A 24,976-nucleotide genomic window follows, 5' to 3' on the forward strand; every position below is an offset into this window, starting at 1 on the left:
TTTCGAACCAAATAGCGTGTAAAGAAGCCTGATGTAGGTGTATTAAACTAGTCTCACCTCGATGTTTGGCGAGAAGAAATTTGCAGATGAAACATGGACAAGAAGCAGGCAAAGCACAGACTCAAAATAGTGCTCCTCATTAATGTGTATTTGCGCAGTTTTACTGCTAAAGAGTGCACGGCGAGTTCGCACAACAACCTGATAGATATTAGCTTTCCAGTGCCCTTACGGCTTCATGTAACCTATATTGCCCGCATTGTACACAACATTCGGAATTCAAAAGTTTTAGGTAATCGTAAATTTCAAGTCCACAAAGTTATTGTCTATGCTTCTTTAGAGGAAAGAAGGAGCGAGGTCGTATCAAAGTTGTCGGCGAAGCCTAAATGCTTTGTCGTTGAATAAACATTAACTTTGTGAAAGGCGGCATTATTCTTCCTTGGAGGAATATTGTTTCTTTTAGGTTTTTATATGGAGCCTTTATCATTGCTCCCTTTCAGGAATGCGTCCTTTTTCTGCGCATGAGAATTTTATGTCAGTATGAAAACAAGATTGGTTCTTGTCGTTGCAAACATCGGTCCTGGTGACCTACGACCAACGAAAATAACACATTCTACTTTATTCAACGATAATTCACAACGGGCACAACACGGTGAGCAATGAATACTATAGTAATAAATGCAGCGCCGTTATTCTGTGAAACAAATAACATAATAATAATCGGGTACAGTGAGAAATATTTGTCTCTTGAAACTTATTAGACAAAATAGATGATCGAATTCTCATTACTATAGGCATTTGGGCTCTGTTTCAAGAACTAATCGGTACTTACTTGCTGTTTCATGTGAGGTATTTCGGTTATTTACAATAACCAAGCATGTTCTGTTTTTGTTTATGTACATCATTTTCCGGAGCATCGGCGGAGCCCCTAAAAGGATAGAAAGCGCTCAGACAGTAAGCCAAAAATACAAAAAATGATTCTTACCCTGTGCCATTTTAATGTTTTCACTCTAATTCAGCTTTGTGAACAAAAATTGAATAAACTCGCGCTTAGAATAAAAACATTGTGCAATTAAAGATGCATGCACATAAAGCTATTTGCTAACTCGTAATAATAACTTTACTTTTACGAATAGGTATCTCGCGCTAGGCCGTGAATGATGCTCTTATGATCTCTATGAATGTTCTTTGGTGCAGGGCGGCAGCACAACAGTAGATGCATAGGTATCAATAAACAGAATGGGGATAACCTTATATAAATATCCTTACGTTCGACTGGATTGTTTTATTTAAAATCATGCGCTCTCTGAGATATGAACTAGCAAATATATCTGGTAGTTTGATCTTCGTAGCTCCAGAAGAGATTAGCGCGCCTCAGTTTTAGAAAAACGGAACTTAGCTGAATGTCCATTCACTACCCATTTAAAATAAGGCTTCCCGAATGAGAACCTTTAGAGCTTGAAAAAGGAATCTGTATAAAGCACCGTACGAGTGCCTCTGATTTTCGTCTGTGGTCAGTTTTGTAGTGTTACGCCACTCATGGCACAAAGCGTCAGCCTGCTAGCGCTCAGTTGGTCTGCGTAGTACGTGATATAACCAAGCTTATATATGAGCCGCATGCACAAAAGTTCACTTCTTTGTAATTTTTTTCTTATTTAGACAAAACTTCATCCCTGCTTGCACAACTTGAAGGACGCACAGTCATAATATCAGTAAACTAAGTACAGAAACGCTGCTAATAACCAATTTGAGCACTTTTGGTGTTATATAGATTTTTGTTATTGGGGTTTTATTTTAAACTTTGCAGTTTTAGGGCGCCAGATTTCAAAATTCCGGCAATAATCTTCAAATAGTCACACTTATTGTGCCACAGAAGTAAGGTCAAACGTTCTGTAATGCAATGAAATTGGGAGAAGTTGCATTGTACTTATCTCAAGAAAATTATACTTCTGCCATATAATACAGATTGTTTTGCCCGGCCGAAGTAGTTATTAGCAAAATTGTTTATACTTTAGTGGACATGTTAATCAACAATTATATTTTTTATTCGAATTAAGTGAAATTTATGTTGTTCCAATTATAGAGTTTCATCTCCTCTTTACGCCGATCAAATTTCAGGCATAAGTGAAAAAAATGGGGGCTTGTGCAGCTTTAGGATAAATCAGTAATCATGCCAGATGAGTGCGAGATTACTCTTCTTCTTTCTAACACACGGATATACAAAGCTGAGGAATGAATGCCGGGCTTTCGGAATGACTATATTTAGAAAATATTATTTATGGTGCATAATTCTCAGAAACAGGTGGGTGTTTAAAAAAATCGTCTGAAAAATATTAGTCATTGCATTAAAGCCTGATAGCTGCATCCCGTGCATAAACGAAAATCATTACCAACAAAACATACCTTGATGTTTTAGAGAATTACATAAAATCCAAAATACAAAAATCATGTGTAGATAAAGTGCAAAGCTGAGAAAATGCCGCCTAATATCAGCAGACATGTTCTCGCGGAACTTAATTTTTGGGGTAAATGCGTTTTTTCTAAGTTCAACTAGGGAAAAAGAGTTGTACCTCTACCTACTTCTGCAACGTTGTAACACGTGATTTCGGTAATTACGTCCTTCAAAATTGATAAGGCCTCCATCTTTCTAATCTAACAAGCTCTTTATTTTATTTTCTATCGCCATTGTGATTGTCTTTTGGTGTAAAAACAATGTCAACCAGACAGCCAGAACGCCAAAACAGGTTTTTAAGATGATTACAATTTTCAGAATGCTTATACGCATAAAATTGCATTGAGGAAAACTATTAATTTCCTCAGTCTACAGATACCACAATGTCACCCAGCATAAACCGCTCATTTAGCAGTCTTCATATGGACCACAAGTTGCTAAAAATATTAAATTTATTCAAGCCCCTGACGACGTTTAAAGTAAAATGTGTTCGCTATACCAATTTCAAGCGCAAAATAAAAAAATAAAAACTATGTACGATTGTGATTCTATGCATAACGAGTCCAACTATGGCTCTTCGCATAGGCTCACAAAAGTGTGACTCAAAATGCTAGACTATTTATGTGTATTGCTTATTCGTTCATTCAAGCATTCGTTTTTGATAAACAAACGCAAACATACATATAAACAGCAACAGAGTGAATTTATTCAAATAATAAATACTTTAGAACATGCATAGTGTTGCAGGAGAAATTAAAATTTAGATTTTTGTGCACGAAATATGCATCAAGCCACTTTCTTTCCTCCAAAGTAAACGACGAAAATTTATTTGTCGAACACATAATTTGCACATTTGGACTCCCAGTCGTCAATGTTATTTGCCTTTCTGAACATATTGTACATATAATTATACACCACTCGGCACTTGCCGCGCACACAGACGGCCATTGGACAAGGATGAAATCAATGCATTATCTAGTACATAGACTAAGAACCGCTTACATGGGCTGAACTTGTAGGTCATTCCATTGTACTTCTGGTGCGATCCCGTCTTCGAAAGTTTGAGTGTTGTCTCAAATGTTGTCCTGAAAAAAATGAAATCGTGATCCTGTACCTTGCTCCGCGCGCGTCCTGATCAGCAGGACGTTCTTTATAAAGCAATTTGAGACGATGTAAAAGCTGAAAACTGATTGTTTATTACACTTCTGAAGTTTTCGTTCTGAATATGCTGCATATAGTTCTGTGAATTTGTGCATTCGTCTTCATTCCTACCCATGCCTGAGAGAAGCCTGCAGCATCATTCACCGCCAGTGCCTGCAAAGGAAGTGTCTAGTTGTTGCGAAATATTAGATATCATAGCAGCGAGTTTATATATGCCGTAATGTACGGTTTTTGTATATAGCTTATTTATTTGCAAAGGTGCGAAAAGTATGGATCCTGAATAACCGGAATAACACATAGTGTTACTAATAAATTTGCAGTTCAAAAGGAATCTCATCGCATTTAGTATGATAAATATAGGGTAAAGATGCGCTTACAGGTGTGTTTGATTATTCCGTAGCGTTGATCCAAGAGTGAATATGTAACGGGTCTTACTGATGGTACTTTTGCGTTCTGCGAAGAGGCACATTGCATCTGTGGTCAAGTTGTAATTGACCGTTGTGAGATAAACTTTTCCTGTTATATTCACTGCCTGTTCACGGGAAAAGGAACAAAACGAAAACTTCAAAAATGTTATGAATGCACCATCGGTGACTATTGCTTGAGAGCAAATATTCATAAAGGCATGCCTGATTTTTACTTTTCTGAGGAGCCGGTGCTAAATTAGCGATCGCTTAGTTAAAAAATTTATTACTCTTTCTTTACCGATTGTTCAAAAATGAACATTTGGGCCAGTGCGCTCTCTTATTCATGCATTTCTAATGCCTCTTATGGTATAGGGTATGGATCAAAATTAGGATATAATGTACAAATGAACAAGGAAAATTGACATGTTGGAATACTGAAAACCTGCTAGTCATTTGGACTTTGTATTATAAACAAGCACAGAGTTGTCAGTATATTTAAAACAAGGGAATCTGAGTATTTTTTAGGCAGACCTTTGTAATTTCAAGCGGTGCCCTTCGCCCAAAGGCGTCATCATTTAAATCGGTTTATTTCGGGTATGCATCAATCTCTGAATGGACTAAAAGAACTTGCCTTCCATTGCAACGAGGCGCGAAATGCGTGCACAAGGTCTAAAGTCAATACTTCTAGCCATAGAATTGATCTTTTACGCGATGTAGAAGCATCTTTTTTTGGTGTGTGAAAACCACTATCATGAATATAACTTTGCAATTTGCATTTTTTTGCCAAAAGCTGATTATACCACTTCTACAGAGTGCTGAGTCTGTAAGCTGGAGAGGAAGAATAAGCGATATCTCAGCAAATATTCCCAATAAAATACTTTCCGAAAAGTTGTGTCTTTTTCGCATAGCATTGTGCCTTGCTGTGATGGCCACCTTTCGAATAAGTAGCTATAAATCAAACACAACAGGATTTATATATTTTTACTTTGAATCGTAACACAAGGTTGACCATAAACAATTTTCTTTATACTTTCTTTTATAGAACTAGTGACGCTCTAACTAGAACGGTTAAGAATGTATAGAATGCAGGGTGCGATGATATAAAGATAATTGTTGAATAAAGAAGGTTTGAAATTTTATTGTTTGTGCATCCATTGCAGCGAAACCCGCAATATAAACGAACAAGGGTAGGACCCGCTTCGCGCTTTATTTCCTTTGTTGAGGAGAACGCTTCATTAGTTGAAGACAACGCAGAGGGCCATGGAACCAAAAGTGATAAGAAGCGTCTAGAGTTGGTCAGAAAAATAACCTATTACTCCTTAAGTTATGTGAGCGGATGAACTTAAGAAGTTTCCAGAGGTCAAGTAAATGCAGCTAGCACAGGACAGGGTTAATTGGAGGAATATGAGAGAGGCTTTCGCTCTGCAGTGAGTGTAGCCTACCTGACCATGATAATTCTGAATAGTGCAATTTGGGACCCAACTGTCGCAACCACTTATAAGATTCGCCACTAGGTACATGTGCTTTTTTACGGCATGTATGGGCACATCTTTAGCAAGCGCGCACCCCACCATTCTCTATAAATAATTCTCTAGCGTTCTAGCAGGGTACCATGTTCAGGACAGTGTAATGGTTGCAGCTATGAAATTAGGAGACGCTAGCTTTTGGGAAAGAGATCCATGGCTAGCGCTGACCGCCTAGTTAAGAGCAGAGACATCAGGAGGAGGAGGAAGAGGAAGATGAGGAGGAAAGGCAGGAATGTTAACCCGTAAAAGCAATCGGTTTGCTACCCTGCACAAGGGAAAGGAGGTGAGTGGATATGAAAGTTATAAGAGAGGAATGATTGAAGTTATCACAGTCACATAACAGACATGGCACATCACATCACGTCAGAGTCGTATATCACTTAATATAACAGCAAACTCATAGTCTTTCGATTAGGCCTGTGTTTTTCATAAAGCGGAACAGTGCCTGGGATGCCTTCACCGCAGACGATGGCCGTGGCCAGGGGTTTTTCAGAGACATCAGACTGGCAACCAAGATCCGTATAGCTCGTGCTATGGTCTTTCTAGTTGTGATGTATGGATGCGAGAGTTGGACTGTGAAAAAGGCTGATCGCCGAAGAATTGACGCGCTTGAATTGTGGTGCTGGCGGAGACTCTTGAGAGATCCTTAGACTGCCAGAAGATCAAATCAGTCGATATTGTCGACCATAAACCCTGACTGCTCATTGGAGGGTCAAATTTTAAAGTTAAAGCTCAGCTACTTTGGTCATCTGATGAGAAGAGAGGAGTCGCTGGAGAAAGATTTGATGTTGGGAAAGGTTGAGGGTCGCCGGAGAAGGGGTAGGCAGCGAACGCGATGGTTAGATGGCATCCCCGAGGCACTGCAGATGAAGTTATGTGATTTTAGGAACATAGTAAGAGACCGGAAAGCATTGTGTGACATAGCTTATAGGTTCACGAAGAGTCGGACACGACTGAACGACTGAACTGAACTGAATTGTTGAACGCCAATCCAACCATATTTTCATCGCATTTACTCCGCGGTCAGCCCAGTGTGGCTTCTTCTTGATTCTAGCTACGCAAAAGATGTTCTGATGTTCATTCATAAAGTTCAATCTCTGGAAACGGTTGCAGTGACAAAATTATTTGTTGGACCGGTTGAGATGAGTACGCCAAAAACAGCCATGGCACTTTTATATGTCTCAAGTAGAGGAAAGGTATTCTAATATGAAGGAAACTAGAGCACAGTGTGTGGCTCAACTTGCATAACAGCTGAACAATTTTGTTCGATTCTGTACATATTTCACGTGGTTTGGTTGTTTCGAAATGCCTAAAACAATTTTCAAACTAAACATATATTTTAGGTATTTGAACCAAACATCTAATTTGAATAATTGCGTTATATTGATGATTATTTTTAAACAATATTTAAAAACTTTTTGGGGGTCTTGACACGGGTCTTCAAAGGCTTTTATTTTTCCAGGGGCTTTAAAATCAACTCTCCAACTTCGAAAAGACAACAGCATTTGTTAATCTTCATTCCTTCTTTTTTTGATGTCAACATGTCCTCTTCTGTGATTATATTTTTAATTATTGACTTCATTCCAAGGGGTAAAATGTGGCATTGCTACAAGATGGCTGATACGTGTCTTTACAAAATTATGCACGAATTGTGTAACGCGTCTTTGGACCGAAAACTCTAACGCACTTATATGGCCTCGAATGGGCTGTTCAGCTTTCTTGTTTGCAACGGTTTACTGTTTGGAAGTTTCAATGTTTCTCTCGGCGTTTTCGCGAAAGCGCATCTTCTCGGATTGAGGGCATTTTTACTGAGTACAGTTGCAAATCGGCTCCTGCCTTGTGCTTGCCTCTCTTTTGTCGTACGCATAGCGTACACGTTAATATTAAATTGCTTTTCCACTTTGTTTTCAAGACTACGATTGAAGAAATGCCTCCCTTTACATGCTACAGAAGGAAGCCTTTCTTGGTAGTGCATTATTACTTGATTTGTAAAAACGTGGAGCTCCTATAGGTTCATAATATTGATAAGGAACATTACTAGAGGATATATTTTGTGCAGTACAATGACGCGCTTCGTTCGTAAAATATTTTCGAGCTTTAATTCGTTGGCTATTAGGAAGACACAAAATAAAGTCAACATCCTATTCCCAAAGGAAAGAAAATCAAAATGAGGAAACTGCTTTTCTCTCCTTGTGGGCGAGACCTTGTCCTGATAATAAAAGGTAGCATGGGCCATGAAGCCCTCTGAGAGGCGAAAACCATTCCTACACAATTATCATGTTTTTACGATATTCTTACCGCAATCACTGGGCCAGCGTGACGTATTGAACCCGAAGTTTTGCTTGTCCGAATGTTCTACGTTCAATCATGCGGTAAATGCTACGATTCTGAGCTCTAACTCATATGAACAGGCAAAAAAAAATGTAATAAATAATGTGCTAACCAGAATAGAGCTCATTTCGTTATCTTTCTTGAGACCTTTCTTCCAATACACCCTCTATTTAGAGGCGAGAGACTGTGGGAAGGTTGGTTGGTTGGTTTGTGGGGTTTAACGTCCCAAAGCGACTCAGGCTATGAGAGGTTACAGTTGTAAAAAAATGATTGAATTTGGAATCTTGGTAATGGTTGCGTACGCTGCATCTCAATATCTCTTAATTATGACAGATTGTTTTCATATTGGACGGTACTGCGGAGGTTTATATCACTTAGTATCAAATCGACAAAAACATAATTTACATATGCAGAGGATAAAAACAGCGGGTTTTTCACTGTGATTGTAATATATTTAGGATGCAAAAACGGTCTTACCGCTCTAGCATTCTGTTCAGAGAAATGACTGGGGTCTTCTTCATACGGAACAGTGGCGTTGCTATCGTTTTCCAATTTGGCCCCATAGATGCAGGGCATAATGGCTAGTGCTACGATTAAAGAAGCAAGCATCTTCATTGTGGGCAACTACGTTATCCAGGTGCGGAGTTAACGCCATTTATATATTTGGTTGGGTTCGTTCTAGGTATGGTTTTAATAGATCTACTGTTTTCCCAAAGTCATTAATCTATCTCAAGAATAATGACGTCTACAATAAGGCCCGTTGTGAGTATAAGAAAAAAATGCGCATCCCATCAAAGCATGTGATCATAGAGGGCAATTTGGAGTCGCACCTGTTTTGAACGTAGAAACATATAATTACAAGCATCTCGAGCACACCAGAAGCATGTTGTCAAAGGTTTGTTGGGATGGAATTCTTTCTGCGAATTTTTTAATAAATGGCCGAGCCATACAAGTCAATGCTTTTTATTTTATTCCCTCCGTCATCATTTAAAGAACAATTTTTCTTTTTCCTTTTTTGAGCAACGAACCATACCGCTCCATATCTTGACACTCAGCAGGTGGCTCAGGTTTTATTTTTTATGAACTTTAATGCTCTTCCTCTTTTCGAACAATACATGATAATATGAATATCCTCATTTGAAAACATGCTCTTCGATGTGTGAAACAAATGTACATAACCCCAGCCCCTCTCAAGAAAAATAGACGCAATATGTGGCTTTAACAATATAAACTTATTATTCACATGTGTAGTTTTGAATATCATTTTTTTTAACACTCATCTATTTTATGTGCAAAATTATTAGTTTAGCTAATTAGCTCGATAAATATGCTATATGCAGTATCATTCTTGCCGTCAAAATTTATGTGAAAATATAAAGTAGGAAAACTCCCATCTAAATAAATCATTTGTTGTTTATTAGAACATTCTGGCGCTATATGGATTGTTCTGTTGGTTGTACTTGGCTGGATTCGAATTTACAGCCTATAGCTTGTTTATGTTTGATTACTGAGAGTTCCACACTAATTGTAGAGCCATGATATGCGCCTTGGCTGTCCTTTCCTTTTTTCTGCCCTTTTATATTCTTTCTATTTTTGTTTTGTCCTTTTATTCATTCCTTTTTATTTTTATCAATAAATATTTTGTCAAAAGGTATAAGCATTTCAATATTTTATAACAATGCGCTATACAAGAACGTAATTACGCGATATTTTCGCCCAACCATTTGCTACTGCTTTCTTCGCTTTATTTACACGGTCAATACATTATTTCTCCAAAGACCTCAGTGGCAAGCAGAGCTGTGGTTTCTAGTTCTTGCATGCTGGAATGTTAAATTGGTTGCTAATATCATTCATCAAATAAAGATGCAGTGGGCTCTTGATTAAAAACCAAATCAGCAAAACGGCTCCGTATATACAAAATGTATATCGCCCTTTCAATCCAATATTCCATATTTACGGCCAGTGTTTAAATGCGAAAGCTCTCTCTAGCCGAGTAAAGACGCGCTGCAACATTATCCTTTACCGCTAACGTGAGTGGGTGAGATTGCAATTAAGCTTTCCAGGGCACTAGGATAAAGTCTACAATCCAGCTTTCCAGGGCCCTAGGATAAAGTCTACCTCCAGCTTCTTTCATCAAAATTGAACTTCGCAGTTTCTAGACTACGCGCACATGCTTGTATTTCTTGGATGAAGCTCAAATTTATTCATGACATCCCTTTTAAGTTCCGCAATACATCACGGTGCTCCTCAAGAGCGAGCCTCTGGCAGGAGATAGTAGACAGGCGATGTAATCGGGCAAAAACTGATCGGATGTTTCTATGATGTCACGTTTATTAAAGCTGTATTTCAGCTCTCCTGTAGTAAAGCTGTGGCGAAAGTGACGCATTTCATTGCACGCGATTTTACCGCAGAAAATGGCGTGATCACTCGCGTGCTTTTAGTACGCTTTTTAAATTAATACGGTGGCCGGGTAAATGTGCCAATGGTCGTTGACGTCGACACATTGCGTTAAATGACGCTAACAACCACGAATGAGTAGGCAGCTAGTAATCCACGTATATTACCAATCTGCCGATAAAAACTGGGCGAAACTAAATATTACGCAAGATATTTTAGGTTTACCTCTCTGCAATTTGAGTTTAATTGTTGCAGGCCATAGCACACTGATGACATCCTATTTAATACAGTCCACAACATCTTATCCAAAAGGGGTCAAATGCTCACGAAAGATTTAATCCCCCTCGGCAGGAGCACCCTTAGACGGCTTGTGGTCACGTACCGTAAAAGCAACCCTTCTGCCAATCAAGGCAAGAACATGTCTATTGCCAAGTGCCACCTAGCAGAGCCACTCCCTTTATTGTTTCTCACCGTAACTGCCAGCAATATTAAATTTTCGGAAAAAACCTTTAGTCCTATCTGGATTTTACATTGCAATACCGCTTGATTCCCCTCATTGTGGAATGAACACCAACGTTCTTTATCTTCGGCTTTGAAACTGCACTGTTTGGCAAGAGCTTGCAGTTTTACCTTCACCTGATTGCGCGAAACATTTTCTTGTTCAGTTATTTGATTGTGTTCAAGTGACATCGCAAGTGTCATTTTCGGTTACGGTGATGGTCCGCATATTGAAAGCTGGTGCAAGTTGCGAGAAACGGATCGCTATAGTCGCATCGATTTCCCATGCTACAAGCATTAGACAATGCCCGCAAATTTGACGTGCAAATATACACTTCATATGCTTAAAAACATCTCTCGGCCAATGTATTAGAAAACTTCCTGGCCCTCTCTAATTATATTCAATAGTACCTATCTAAACGCGTATTTTATTACCTAAGTATGCCCAGTTCTTGGTGGACAAATAAATCCTTGTCCTTCTGTGATGTTTCATTAGCTTCTCAGTATTGTTACTGTTTCAAGTCCCGAGTCAAGAGCCTAGACCTTCTTAGCCCACGTAATATTTTCTCACAAGGTATATTCTAGCTTCACCAGGTCTATTTCCAATGCTATCCTTTTGCACGCTTTTGTCGTGCGACTGGTTCTTTGTGACTATCCTCCGTATTGTCCGTATTCCCCATTACGATCGTGCCAAAGGGTATTATGACGATGTTCGCATACATATTAACCAAATTTAACATGATCGATTGTAAAAATGCCATTAAGCCTGTTTGCGTGGTCAGGCGCCTGTGTAACACTGACATTTTAGTATACTATTCAGAAACAAGATTTCTCGTTTGGCCCCATTTCATGTAATGTTTTCTTAAGAAAATCAGATAAAAAGGCGTGTTCACTCAGTAAAATTTGACAGGAGCAAAACCAAAACGATTATATTACACTGCAAAAACTACTCAATACAATTCGTTTCACACTGGCACAGGGGACCTGCAAAATACTCGTTTTGCTGCTACTGGTGAGGAAAACTTGGGCTGGATACTGAGAAGTGGGTGACAGCAGCTTTGAGTTATTTGCAGACTTTGCAGGACAAAATAGCTCAAGAGCCAGAAGGTGTGTATTTCTCAAAAGAATGTGGAAGAGGCGAAAAGAGAACAGCCCGAGTAGGCAGCGTAGAAGTTATATAGCTTATAACATTATCATAAATAATTATTTTAAGCCGTGCTTGTGCAGGACCACAAGATCATCGAAAGGATTCGTTGCAGTGCTCTACATTGTGACAAGCTCTGAAACCAGTGTAATTGTTAAGAGAAGTAATCAAGCATTAAAGATGGAATTCACCAACTAGTGAACTGTAAATGGGGAAGAGAATTCAGGACCTGAAACACAAAGAGAATTGATATCCGGCGAGGACATCATAAGCGATGCAGGATAAAAGATAAGGTAAGAAATATTAATGCAGAGTTCTTGCTGAAAGAGAGCGTAGGAGAGCTTGTTAGGATACCGGTAAACACTCTAATTACTCGAAAGAAATAAAGAGAGGATTGATATCCGGCGAGGACATCATGAGCGATGCAGGAATAAAAGATAATGTAGAGAATATTATTCTGAGTTCCTGCTGAAAGAGAGCCTAGGAGAGCTTGTTAGGATACCGGTAAACCCTCTAATTACTGGAAATATATGATTACGAAATGAAAAGTATGAAACGCTGCTATTAATTGTCCGAAATTATTTACCCGGCCTATAAACTCAATCGTTAACCATAACTTAACCCAGATTGATCTCAGACTATGAGCAGTGTGATTTGATCTCTCTCACAATTTTTTATGATGCTCACTTTTCACAATTTAGAAATAAGTCACCTCTTTGGTTCCAGATATGTAGGAAAACATGTTTAGGCCATTAACAAGCGTGCTTACTTTTTTTTTTTTGCGAACTCGAAGCTTTACACCATTAGTCCAAGTTTCAGCTTGAGTCTGTGTATAAGTGGCTAGAAAAATTCGCCGTTGAATAAATGTTCCGAAACACAATGTTTTGTTTCCAACAATACATTTTCTCTTAACTGTCGTGACATAGTAGATAGACATATTCCGAATTCCAAGAAAGGATTGATTAACGTAGGTTTCTTGAGAAGTAATTCTTTAAATTCTTCTCACTCATATGTCGTACAAAATATGGTTGAAATAAATTACCCTACAATCTAAGAAGATGCTACATACCACTCATACATTATTTTTAATTTACCAGGTCCTCTCAGGTGACAAAACCTTTTTGTTAGTAGCTAAGGAGGTGACAACAAACACTTTACGCAAACGAAAAAAGTGGCACTAGGCGTTTTGAAAGTTTACCGAACCTTGCTTCTACGTCAGCTCTATGAACAAAATCAAAACATACTACATGTATTTTCTACGAACAAGAGGTAAGCGACATACGCCTAATTTCTTGAGCTCAGAAAGACTGCTATCTATTTAGGAGAGCGGAAACTTGTGCGAATTTGATGACATGCACGCTGAAACGTTTGCGCGTGGACACAAAGACACGAGGGAAAAACAAAAACGAGCGCTAATTCACAACTAAAGTTTATTCAAGACGTACGCCCCCAAGAAATAGGAGGGAACAAAAAAAAAAAACAATGCTAAAATGATGAAAAGCTTGTTTTCCGGGATATCTTAGTGATTTAACCAAGAATCGAAATTTTCTAACAAAATATTCTCTATAATTCGTGCAAGTGCAGCACAATTGATAATGAAAAGAAGCTCAAATGTAAACTACAATTTGATAAAATAAAAATCATATTTAGGCACAGGGATCAACTTGCGGAAATATGGGAGCGTTCCACATGTGCATCAGTGAAGATAAGTGCGTAAGTGAGATTTTCGTTTGCGTTTCTGGTAGAGAATTTCAATTCTTGGACAAATCACTGAGATATCCTAGGTAACACGATTTTCTTCGTATCAGTTTTGTTGTATTTTTTGTTTTTCTTCCTGTTTATTTGGCCTTACGTCTTGAATAAGCTTTAGTTGTGAGTTAGCGCTCGTCTTTGTTTTCCTCTGTTATCGTTGTAACTTTTCAGTATCTGTGCGCTATCTGTTTCCTCACTGAGCTCCGTAAAATTTGTAGGTTGCTTAAAAATGGGCTGACCAATATTCTGCCATGCAGTTAAATACATGAGGACCTTGTCAGCTTTAAAATTGCTGCTCTTCACAACCTCAGATTAGGAACGAACAACCATTTCTTCCTATTTCGATAAAAACTTGCAATGAGTGTCGTTCAATTGAGTGGTATTTTCTCTGAGTGGTATTTCCTCTTGCGAGCAGTGAAAGGGTTTCAGTTCGCCACGTGTACGAGAACCTTTCATCATTTTCTGTACGTGCTTGACCGCATGACTTTGTTCTAAATGATGTAGTTTTGCTAAGTCAAAAAAGTGGTCTAGTACACTGTTGTGAAGTTGCAATGATCCTAGTAAGGATGCCAGGTTCTGGTAATCCTGCAGTGACGCATTTGAGAGATACAGTATGATGCGTGCCTGCATTGTCATCTCTTTTATAAAATCTTAAACTCAACTTCTCGTGCCTCTTTTGAAACGTTCAACCATTTGCTAATACCTTAGTGTATGTTTGAAAAGTCGCCAACGTCAGCAATAAGGGTAGTTTTGTCTTCAAATTTAAAACGCAGTATGTAGCAGGAATGACAACTAAAATGAGAAGCGCACCACCGATTTTAGTTTGACTCAAATGCACTAGCTCAATCTTTCGATGCGGTAGCATCAGAAATTCCTGACTCCGCGTGCATTGGTGTGCATGTCACGACGCGCTTGTTTCACGCGCTGTTTCACTTTCTTGAATGCGGCGAAGAAATGTACCAAGAACTTTCGCTATTAATGCTCACGCTCTTAAAAAGCCCAACCTTTTCAGATTCCAAAGACACAAGTGCTTAAGTTACCCAGTTGTATGGAAGACAGCAATCACAGAAGCATATAAATTCTTGCATTATTAAAGCCAGAACGACGTGGTTGCATGGCCTTGCACTAGCATGTCATAGTCATGACTTAACTTTGCTGGACGGTGCTATACTCATCAAAGGAAAATGTGGAGTTGCTAGTAACGGTGGAAGAACGGGCTAGTTGATAGTTCATCTGTGCACACGGGGATCTTTAGTCACCTCCACCAAGATGATACGTAGCAACGTCCGTCCACGAAGCTTCGTCCAAGATGACACAGCACACAGCACACAGAAGCACAGCAGCGTCAACCATCTTCTAGCATCATCCGTTGCTACCACTTCGTCTTCATCTGTGTCACTTTTGCTGATCGTTGTCTTCTTCAACGTCCAGCGACGCAGGGCATATATGTCCCAATATAAAACAAACAGCGCACACTCGCCGCACGGACAAAGAAACAAACAAGCACACAGCGCTGACTCCAACTGGTTACTGTATTGCAGAGCGATAGAATATATATGTTCTAGAGGTGGGCAAAAAAGCATGGGCAAAAGGTGTTGGGTTCGCACGAGACAGAAAGACAACGTAAAAAAAAAGATGAAAAGACGCTAGCTAACCAAGCTGAACATAACAAAGCGAGGCAACAAAGCTAGAGAAATAGAAGGGCGGTAAAGAAGGACGGAACCAATAGGAAAAAAAGAAACTGAAAAGAAAATCAAGTGAGTGCTGCCCCACACCACCAACATAAGTTTGCTGTGGTGTCTTACCTGCCTACCGTTTCTCACAGGCTTAAAAGGATCGGGCAAACGGCAAATGTCCGTGTTGTGTTCTTGGCGCCCGACAAGATATGCAGGCTTTGTCCCAGAATGAATTCCCCGCATGTACGAAAACCAGACTGCCCTGTTAGGCACCAGGCACCTGCCTTTCGTTCCCTGCGAAGTTTGTGCGGTTGATATTATTCCTATCAGCTGTCGCAAGGCCTACGTGGGGCATAACTGGCGTTGCCTCGATGAACGTCTTATGGAGCATTCATATAACGTGCACAACACTGCCAAAATAAACCTGGCTCTCCAATTTCTTAAGTGCCCCTCTGGCTCCTGTGAGCTCCTCCTTCATGATTGCACTGCCACTGCGAAAAATGCGCAGCAGATCACACGCGAAACCATACAAGCCGCCCACATAGCGCAAACGAGACGCGAGTTCGACTATTTCAGCCAATCACAGAGTAGTTTTAATGTTTAGGATTCCGGACTACACTTCTATCTCTTAAAGGCCGTTAGGCATTGGTTGTTTTCAATATTCTGTTTTTAATTCCCTTTTTGGATTTTTTATCGCTTTTAATTTTCATTATGCTTTTAGCGGCCTCTTTGTCTTTTGTGCATTTTGTTCTCGTCATCTCATAATGTTACTTGTTATTTGTTTGTTTTTTTGCTTTAGGCTTCATCTTTTTATTCGCCCTTCAAATTTTCTTGTTTTCTCGCCTCGCTTTGTTATGTTCAGCTTTCTTCAGTTCAGTTCAGTCGTTCAGTCGTGTCCGACTCTTCGTGACGCTATGGACCATGTCACTCCACACTTTCCAGTCTCTCACTATATTCCTAACATCACATAACTTCATCTGCAGTGCCTCGAGGATGCCATCTAACCATCGCGTTCACTGTCTACCCCTTCTCCGGCGACCCTCAACCTTTCCCAACATCAAATCTTTCTCCAGCGACTCCTCTCTTCTCATCAGATGACCAAAGTAGCTGAGCTTTAACTTTAGAATTTGACCCTCCAATGAGCAGTCAGGGTTTATGGTCGACAATATCGACTGATTTGATCTTCTGGCAGTCCAAGGAACTATCAAGGGTCTTCGCCAGCACAAGAATTCAAACGCGTCAATTCTTTGGCGGTCAGCCTTTTTCACAGTCCAACTCTCGCATCCATACATCACAACTGGAAAGACCGTAGCACGAGTTATACGGATCTTGGTTGGCAGACTAATGTCTCTGCTCTTTACTAGGCGGTCAAGGATAACCATTGCTCTCTTTCCTAGAAGCAGGCGTCTCCTAATTTCATGGCTGCAGTCTCCTTCCGAGGTAATCTTCGAGCCCAAGAAGAGAAAATCTGTCACAGCTTGCACTTCTTGTCCATTGATGCTCCAGAACTCGATAGGGCAAGACGCTATGATCTTTGTCTTTTTAATGTTCAGTTTAAGCGCAAACTTCTCACTCTCTTCTTGTACGCGTATCAGAAGTCTGTTGAGTTCCACTTCACTTTCTGCCATTAAAGTGGTATCATCCGCATATCTAAGGTTGTTGATACGTTTTCCAGCAACGATGCACTCTGCATATAGGTTAAATAGGCAGAGCGACAATATGCAACCTTGCCTCACTCCTTTCTCAATCGGAAACTAATCAGTAAGACCATGCCTAGTTCTGACTGTGGCCTCTTGCCCTTCATACAGGTTCCTGAGGAGACAGATGAGGTGAATTAGAACTGCCATCTCTTCGAGAGCTTGCCACAATCTGCTATGATCTACGCAGTCAAAAGCTTTCGCATAATCAATAAAGCAGAAGTAGATGGGTTTCTGGAACTTTCTTGCTTTTTCCATGATCCAGCAAAGGTTGTCAGTTTGGTGTCTAGTTCCTCTGCACTTGCGAAACCCAGCTTGCACGTCCGGAAGCTATCAATCCACATACTGCTGCAGCCTACCTTGGAGGATTTTCAACATCACCTTGCTAGCATGCGAAATAAGTGCGACCGTGTGGTAGTTGGAACAATCTTTGGCACTGCCTTTCTTTGAAATGGGGATGTAAACTGACCTCCTCCAATCCTGTGGCCACTGCAGGGTTGTCCAAATCTTCTGGCATAATGTATGCATAATGTTAACAGCGCCATGGTTGAGGTTTTGAAGCAACTCAGCTGGAATGCCATCAATTCCGCTAGCTTTGTTCTTAGCAAAGCTGGCTAAGGCCCATTCAACTTCACTCTTCAGGATGCCCGGCTGGAGATCAGTAATCACAACCGTCTTATGTTGGGTTTGCACATTCGGGTCCTTCTTGTAGAGTTCTTCTGTGTATTCCTGCAACATCTTTATCTCTGAGGCTTCAGTGAGGTCCTTGTCTCGTTTGTCCTTTATCACGCCCAGCTTAGCACAGAAGCTTCCTTTGATATATTTGATTGTCTTATACAGAGCTCTTGTGTTCCTTAATTGGCTGTTGTCCTCAACTGCTAGGCACTTTATGTTCAGGAAAGCATTCTTATCTCTGCTTCCTATTTTCTGAAAATCCGCATTGAGAACCTTGTATCTTTCTCTTTTCCCCATAACTTTTGCCATCCTCCTTTCCTCAGCTATTTGCAGAGCCTCTTCAGATAACCAGTTTGCTTTCTTGCATTTCTTCTGCTTTGGAACTACCTTAGTGGCAACTTCTTGTATTATATCACGAACATCAGCCCACACCTCTTCGGGCTCTCTGTCTTCTAGATCTAATTCTTAAAATCGATTCCACACTTCCACAGCCTATTCCAATGGAATTTGATCCATATCATACCTGAAAGGCCTTCTAGTTTTCTGCGTTTTCCTCAATCGAAGCTTAATTTTGGCAACAAGAAGCTGATGATTGGTGCCACAATCGGCCCCAGGCCTTGTTTTTACTGCTTGTATAGCGCTTCTCCATCTCTGCCTTCAAGGAATGTAATCGATCTGATTCCTGTACAGACCATCCGGTGAAGTCCATGGGTACAGGCGCCTCTTGTGCTGTTGAAAAGGAGTATTCGCTATGGTCAGGTTGTTTTCTTGACAAAACTCTACTAGCCTCTGCCCCGCTTCATTTGGCTCACCAAGACCGAACTTTCCTATAATTCCGGATATTTCTTCACTCCCGACATTAGCATTCCAGTCTCCTGTGAGAAAAACGATGTCTGATGATGGGATGCGGTCTAAAAGGCATTGTGGGTTCGCATAAAATCTCTCAGGGTCAGCTTCTTCAGCAGTAGTGGTCGGTGCATAGACTTGGATAACTGTTATGTTGAAAGGGTGACCTTGGATCTGATGTGAAATCATTTGGTCGTTTTTGGGGTTGTACCCTAGCACTGCTTTGCCCATTCTTCTGCTTACATGAGAGCGACCCCATTCCTTCTCTCGGATTCGTGCCCACAATAAAAGACATAATGGTCGCCGGAGTTAAATTCTCACATTCCGGTCCACTTGAGCTCGCTGATACCCAAGATATCAATGTTCAATCTGTCCATTTCTCGCTTGACGACATCCAGTTTACCTTGCGTCATAGATCTTACATTCCATGTTGCTATGTGATATATCTCCTTGCATCATCGGACTTTCCGGTCGCTTCCCGACACATCCACAAGTGAGCGTCCTTTTGGCTTTAGCCCAGCCGCTTCATTCGTCCTGGAGCTACTAGGAATCGCCCTTTGTTCATCCCCAGTAACATGTGGGACGCCTTCCAACCTGGGGGGCTCACCTTCCGGCGCCATATCATTAATGGTATTTTGACTGGCCATAGGGTTTTCTTGGCAGGAAATACTGGAGTGGGTTGCCATTACCTTCTCCAGTGAATCACATTTTGTCAGAACTCTCTGCCGCGACCTGTCTATCTTGGATGGCCCTACACAGCAGAGCTCACGACTTCATCGAGTTTCGCAAGCCCCTCCGCCACGACATTGCAGTGATCCATGTAGGGGTAGCTTTGTTATCTCGCGCCTTTTCAAATTTTGTTGCGTTATCTCTCTGTCGCGTGCAAACCCAGCAGCTATATCCATGCTTTCCCGCCCGCTTTTCGAACATATATATGTTGTCGCACTGGAATCAAATAATCAGTTAAAGTCAGCGCTGTGTCGTAATTTCTTTCTTTGTTCGTGTGTCAAGAGTGCGCTGTTTTGTTTTGCTAAGAAATAAGGAATTGCCAGTCCTTGCCGAAGCATCTACTTTCGTAACCGCATAAAACCTGCCTACAAAGAAGCACCTGGTCGTTTTCCATGCTGTTACCTGGCTGAGCCTTGCCTCCTATGATTTCCTCACAATGCCCACAATGCTGTATTTCTTGCTAAGTGGGATGTATATATATTGTTGTCGCATCATAATGATTTATTGATTACATGAGCTGTAAACGGCGTATACGTAAAATAATTTGCATAACGGGAGCTGTGCATCGGCATAATAAATGTCATATTATTATACGCGCCGAGGCGCAGCTTGAATATCTCCCCTAAATAATTAGTTTCTGCTTGCGCTTCAATGAGCTGCATAGATAAGGCTCCCCTTGACTAAGCAACATCCGCTGGAAGTGCGTGTTCTGTGAAATCTCGCTTTTACGATAAAAAATAGATCAATTAATTGATCTATTTTTTATCGTAAAACACGTGCAAATTTGCACGTGTTTTTCCTGAAATATTAGCCGGTATATTTATTGGGAACAAGCAAGCACTAAAATTGCTGCTATCAACGTTTCCTCCTGGACCACGATTCAAACCACATAAGATACAATATGAAATATTGAGCAACTAGCACTGATTACACAATATCTAGACCCAGGAGCAGTGGCGCAAGTATTCGTATATAACTGTTCTGTACAGTTGAAAACCTAGGTAAGAATTCTGCATGTTGAAAACTTAGAACTATGGTATTCCATAGTTAGCATATCAAAATAAAATTACAGACAGGTGAAAAAGGTGCTCTGCACAGGAAAATTATCCTTTCTGGAGTGATGTAAAGCCCCGTCTTTACTTTTCAACTCAACGAGTATAATTCAGCAATAATGATGACTTTTTCTGGTTTGACGTGTATATTTTTCCACACGTATATTTTGACAGCCCTCTCATGCTGAAAAAATTATTCACTGTTAAGGAGTGCTTGAAAAATCTCCCACTTTGATCAAGGATCTAACAGCTGCACGGCAATATCGCTAGGCACTGACTGTTTCGCGTGTATTATTTCATCACGAGACCCGAACACTCGGCAGTAATTGCCACTTAGGACTCATCCTTTGAGGCTTGAGAGCGACATGAGAACCGACCACGTCAAGACGATTACATCTATGATTGCACGTTTACCTGAGGATTTTCAAGCTCGTTATTAAGAAAAACGCAGCGTAGAACTTATTGGGTGCTCATAGGTTCATAGGCCGATGGCTTTTGCTTAATGTGAGAACTTGTGACGTTCCACAAATGAGCTTGAAAGTGAGATATTATAGACACAAATTATTGGATTCGTGTTAACGTAGCAGCATACTATACCTACTTGAATGAGGACAAGGTAGGGATCTGCACACATGATCTAATAGAGCTATTTATTACCTCATACCCAATAAATAGGAGCCGATATGTCCAACCCGCGCATCTTTGCCATCTCCTGCCGTGTCGGACAAAGGTGTGGCCTATGAGAAAGTTCTGAATGCCATATGCTGTCCCTTCAATGAAATTCGCTGAGACGAAAGAAGGAAACCAAGTATGGCCTACGTCGCAATGCCGTTTTAGTGGTAGCAATGTGCCTCACGCTCCCATATTTTCCAACAGAATTGTTTCAGGCTTCATCCTAACACATCAGAGGCTAGAAACTGTCGTCATCATGCACCGCCAGGTGAGTTTATTACTGATATTTTTGTGACCATCCATACACTTATAGGCCTTATCTTGTATGAATGTGCCAGTAGTTGGTTATGCTAATCACGCAGGTGGACTGACATCATTACACTCGTGGTATAGCAGTACCCACGCGCCTTCCAGGTGTTAGACGTGAACCTATATCACTTTTGATATGTTTTCTTCATCTGGGAAAAAAAGTGTTATTGTCTCCAATGTCTGAGTGGCAATTTTGGAAACTTTGTGGTGGCATGTTTGTTTCCTCAACGGGAAGAAAGAAACTGCGGGACTGAAGTAGTTATACTCAGCAGCGAAATAGAAGCTTTAATCGCCGTTACCACACCACTAGAATTTCAGTTTTCCCGTGGCATAATTTCTATCGACAAATGTCTTCTAATTTCGTTTACGCATTGATAAAAAAACGTCGGGTGTCCGAAGCACACCTCGAATGTCCTTCGTTGTCCTGAACTGAAGTAGAACCTTTTTCGTTAACCTGCATGTTTCAGCCCCATTGGTGAGTAGTGTTAGGATGCAACTGTTATACCCTTTCATCTTGAGGGATACTGGCAAGCTAGTAGTCATAATGCTTGAGTACCTTCTAAATGCGCTCCATCCAAATCATATTCTTCTAGTTAGTGCCCTTTCGGATTCCGGATCTGCTGTCACTGCCTGTCCTAAGTAGACATACAACTTCGAGCGGTGCGCTACCTATCTTAGACTGTTGTTCTCTTCCTAGGCCGTTCAACATTACCATATAATTCTGCATACTACTTTTAAGCCTACCTTTCTGCCTGTTTTGACCAGATCACTAATCATTAGTTACAACTGGTACCCTGATCTAGTTAACCAGGCAATGTCATCAGTGAATCGCAGGTTACTACACTGCTGCCTAACTGCTCCCATTCCATTTGTTTTAATACTCCCTCTAAGCAAGCTGTAAATATCACTGTTGAAATCGTGTCTCGTTGCCTAACATCTTCCTTAATTAGAATTTTGGTTTTGGAACGTCGAACCATAACAAGCCAAACCACTTAAACCAATTGGAATTTTTGCTTTCTTAATGCATAACTATGGTTGCTGTGTAGCCACTACAGATAATTCTAGTACTTTACCATACAGCTCGTCTATGCGCCGATTTCGAATACCTTCTGAGGACCACGTCATCGCGAGCGCTACGCCGTGGCTCTTACAGACGTGGGCTTCTGTTCCCGCTTCTACTAAAGCTAATCCCAAATGCAAATTCAGCCAAGCGCTAATTACACTTGGATCTATCGTGATAACCCATATCCTGCATATGTATTCCTGCCTCATCGCACTCTTTTTGCTTCTTTTCTGCTGGCTCCTACCTTCTCAAAAGTTCCAACTTTTTATGAATCAATCTTTTTACATACATAAACATATTTTTCAGACCGTAAAGTACATCTATTTATAAAACCATAGGCACAATGTAAGACCGTATGCCTATACCATGATTACCTAAATTTGTGCCGTTTTACCTTTATCCTCATTTACTTTCAACGAGGTAAAATTTTTATAGTGTTACAGTAGCACCCCGGGAAAAATTCTTAGACAGCGATTGCTATATTCAACATTAAATAAACAAAGCTGTAAATGCACCTTGTTCATGACTGGGAGAAACGGGTTGTTTCCCTGAATGCTGACGAAGAATCAACTATGGATGTGACTTACTTGCCTGCCCGGAGTTTGTGCCAAAATCTCCCTCTTGTTTAGGCTGCTGGCATTGGGAATGCATTGAACAACTTCGTGGTTGCTTTTTCAAAACGCTGATCTACGAAAAGGAATGTAAAGTACAGGTGTAAGCGTTCTTCCTACCACAAAGCTCTTCTAATGACACCCGAAACTTTTCTATATACGCCGCACCAACTGGAGGCAGCGCAATACTACTGAGCAACATTTATGTTTCACAAGTGCTTCTTTGAGTGCATCGACGCACGGGCAGTGTGTGGTGTTGATAGCGTGATAATCACCTATATATTTATGCATCCCCATTCGGCGTCGTCAAGCTATTTCGACTCTCGGCTTGCCAGCGTACAAAACAGTTATGTATGTGCCGACTCTAATGACGACCCTAATGCCGACGCCTCGACAGGGCGTGAATGTTTTTTGTTTTTTTTTAGCAGGAGCAACATTTACACAGATAATTTTTTACTAACTTGCGAGCGTGAGCATTACAGAGAATGGAAGCTTCAGCGTGTAAAGCGTTCACCAGCCTCAGCCACACACCAGGATTCACTTTCCTAGATATGAAAAGAAGAAATAAACAGCGACAGTGCAATTGTCTTCGTATCGGAAGTGGGAAAGGCAGCTTCCTCACAGACTCCCTACCGCTTTCTTACACTTTCGTCCCCTTCCAATAGCTACAAAGCTGGTAACACTGTTGGCCTCAAAGAAGGTCATCAATCAGCCTTCCATTTCCATAGTAGCAACAAGCGCCCATGTATCTACATATTATTTGTAAAAATATCTTTTGTCCAATCTGTAATTCCTACACTACTAAAAATAAATATCAGTTTTTAAAGAGGATCAACCGAGCAATAGTCGCAGATAAGGGCACTGTATAACAGTTTTCTCGCAGCATGCCTAATGATGATTCTGTTGTTTTTGTTTGTTTTGTCTTGATATGGCCTTTACTTGGCTTAATAAATCGAAGACATGCCGCGCAAAATACCTTTCTTCAGTTTCACACTATAAATCAGGAACAACAGCGAAATCTCGCAATACACCATAAAACAAGCATTACGCTAAAAAGGGTTTAGTAGCGCAAGCGGCGTAGTACACCAACCATTGGCTCCATGCGGCTATGGAAAGGCCTCATAACGTCATGCCGTCTGGTATATTGTCTCAACCTCTCTTGATTTTTTCAGATTGGCGACGCCTCTTCCCGTGCTGCACAGCAATGGTTGCTGTTGAAGCTAAAAAGAAGAACACACTCATTGCTGCTAAAACGTCTATTCTGGCTTCGAAAACTCTGACAAGTTATTGTCTGATTCGAAAACTGCAACTGCTGCTTATGAGACTGCATTTGAGTTTGAAACTTTTTCGACGCCAGTCTCAGGTTGTCCTTTCATGTGAAATGAAGCGCTAAGATCTTTCTGAGGAGAATGCGCATTATTTGAACTTTAATATGAAGCTAAAGGGTATAACATTTTTAAAAGCTCATTGTGCTCTCAAGCGAAAGCAATACTTTGACTGTTGAAGACAATCCCAATCGAAAATAACAGCCTTCCGCTATCTCCATTTGCATCTCTAGGGCCTCAATATATGCCAACACCTTTAATTTGTACTGACAACTGTCTAATCTGCTCTGTCTCTACACGTTTAAAAACCTGCAGTTGGCTCAAGTTCCCGGTGCCATCTACTGCTGTACATACAGAACTGTTTCATAATTTTCGAAACTGTACAGTCTTGCTAAAGTTTATTTAAAGTTTATCTAAAGTTTATTTAGGAGAGATTGTATACAGCTGAGCACGCTCGCTCACTCTAAGGGCTAATTACTGTTTCATTGCCGTATTATTGGGAAGCTTACCACTTTGGATAAAGAAAATTTCCCAACCGGTGTTATTTGTGTTGTCACTGGGAATAATGAAACCAAGTACTGACCAATAAACAGTCATTAGGTTTTGTAGTTATTTCATAATAAAATAAAACAATTGAAGATGGTTGGAACCAGCAG

The 24,976-nt window shown here is 40.5% G+C and overlaps 1 protein-coding gene and 1 long non-coding RNA gene across 3 annotated transcripts in view; one reads left to right on the plus strand and one right to left on the minus strand.

Moving 5' to 3' along the window:
* The window catches only part of LOC146173796 (uncharacterized), a 31,987-nt gene extending 7,785 nt beyond the window's left edge, over positions 1-24,202 (minus strand). Inside the window, exons 1-4 of one of the 2 annotated variants that reach the window (XM_084583817.1) lie at positions 24,086-24,202; positions 3,988-4,142; positions 3,452-3,534; positions 830-925 (exon numbers count right to left, since the gene is read on the minus strand). In XM_084583817.1, the coding sequence (XP_084439943.1) occupies positions 830-925; positions 3,452-3,534; positions 3,988-4,142; positions 24,086-24,118 (367 nt within the window). In that variant the 5' untranslated portion in view covers positions 24,119-24,202. Of the gene's footprint in view, positions 1-829; positions 926-3,451; positions 3,535-3,987; positions 4,143-22,971; positions 23,073-24,085 lie in introns of those variants that run through there. The other variant, XM_084583818.1, reaches the window with a different exon arrangement.
* On the plus strand, positions 501-24,261 carry LOC146173797 (uncharacterized). Its single transcript, XR_014701928.1, has 3 exons — positions 501-649; positions 11,997-12,206; positions 24,168-24,261. It is a non-coding gene; the product is annotated as an uncharacterized LOC146173797 (long non-coding RNA).
* Positions 24,262-24,976: the final 715 nt, after the last annotated feature.

Source organism: Amblyomma maculatum, chromosome 11 (genome assembly GCF_055883805.1).
Source record: "Amblyomma maculatum isolate TAMU_Amacu chromosome 11, ASM5588380v1, whole genome shotgun sequence".
NCBI lineage: Eukaryota > Metazoa > Arthropoda > Arachnida > Ixodida > Ixodidae > Amblyomma > Amblyomma maculatum.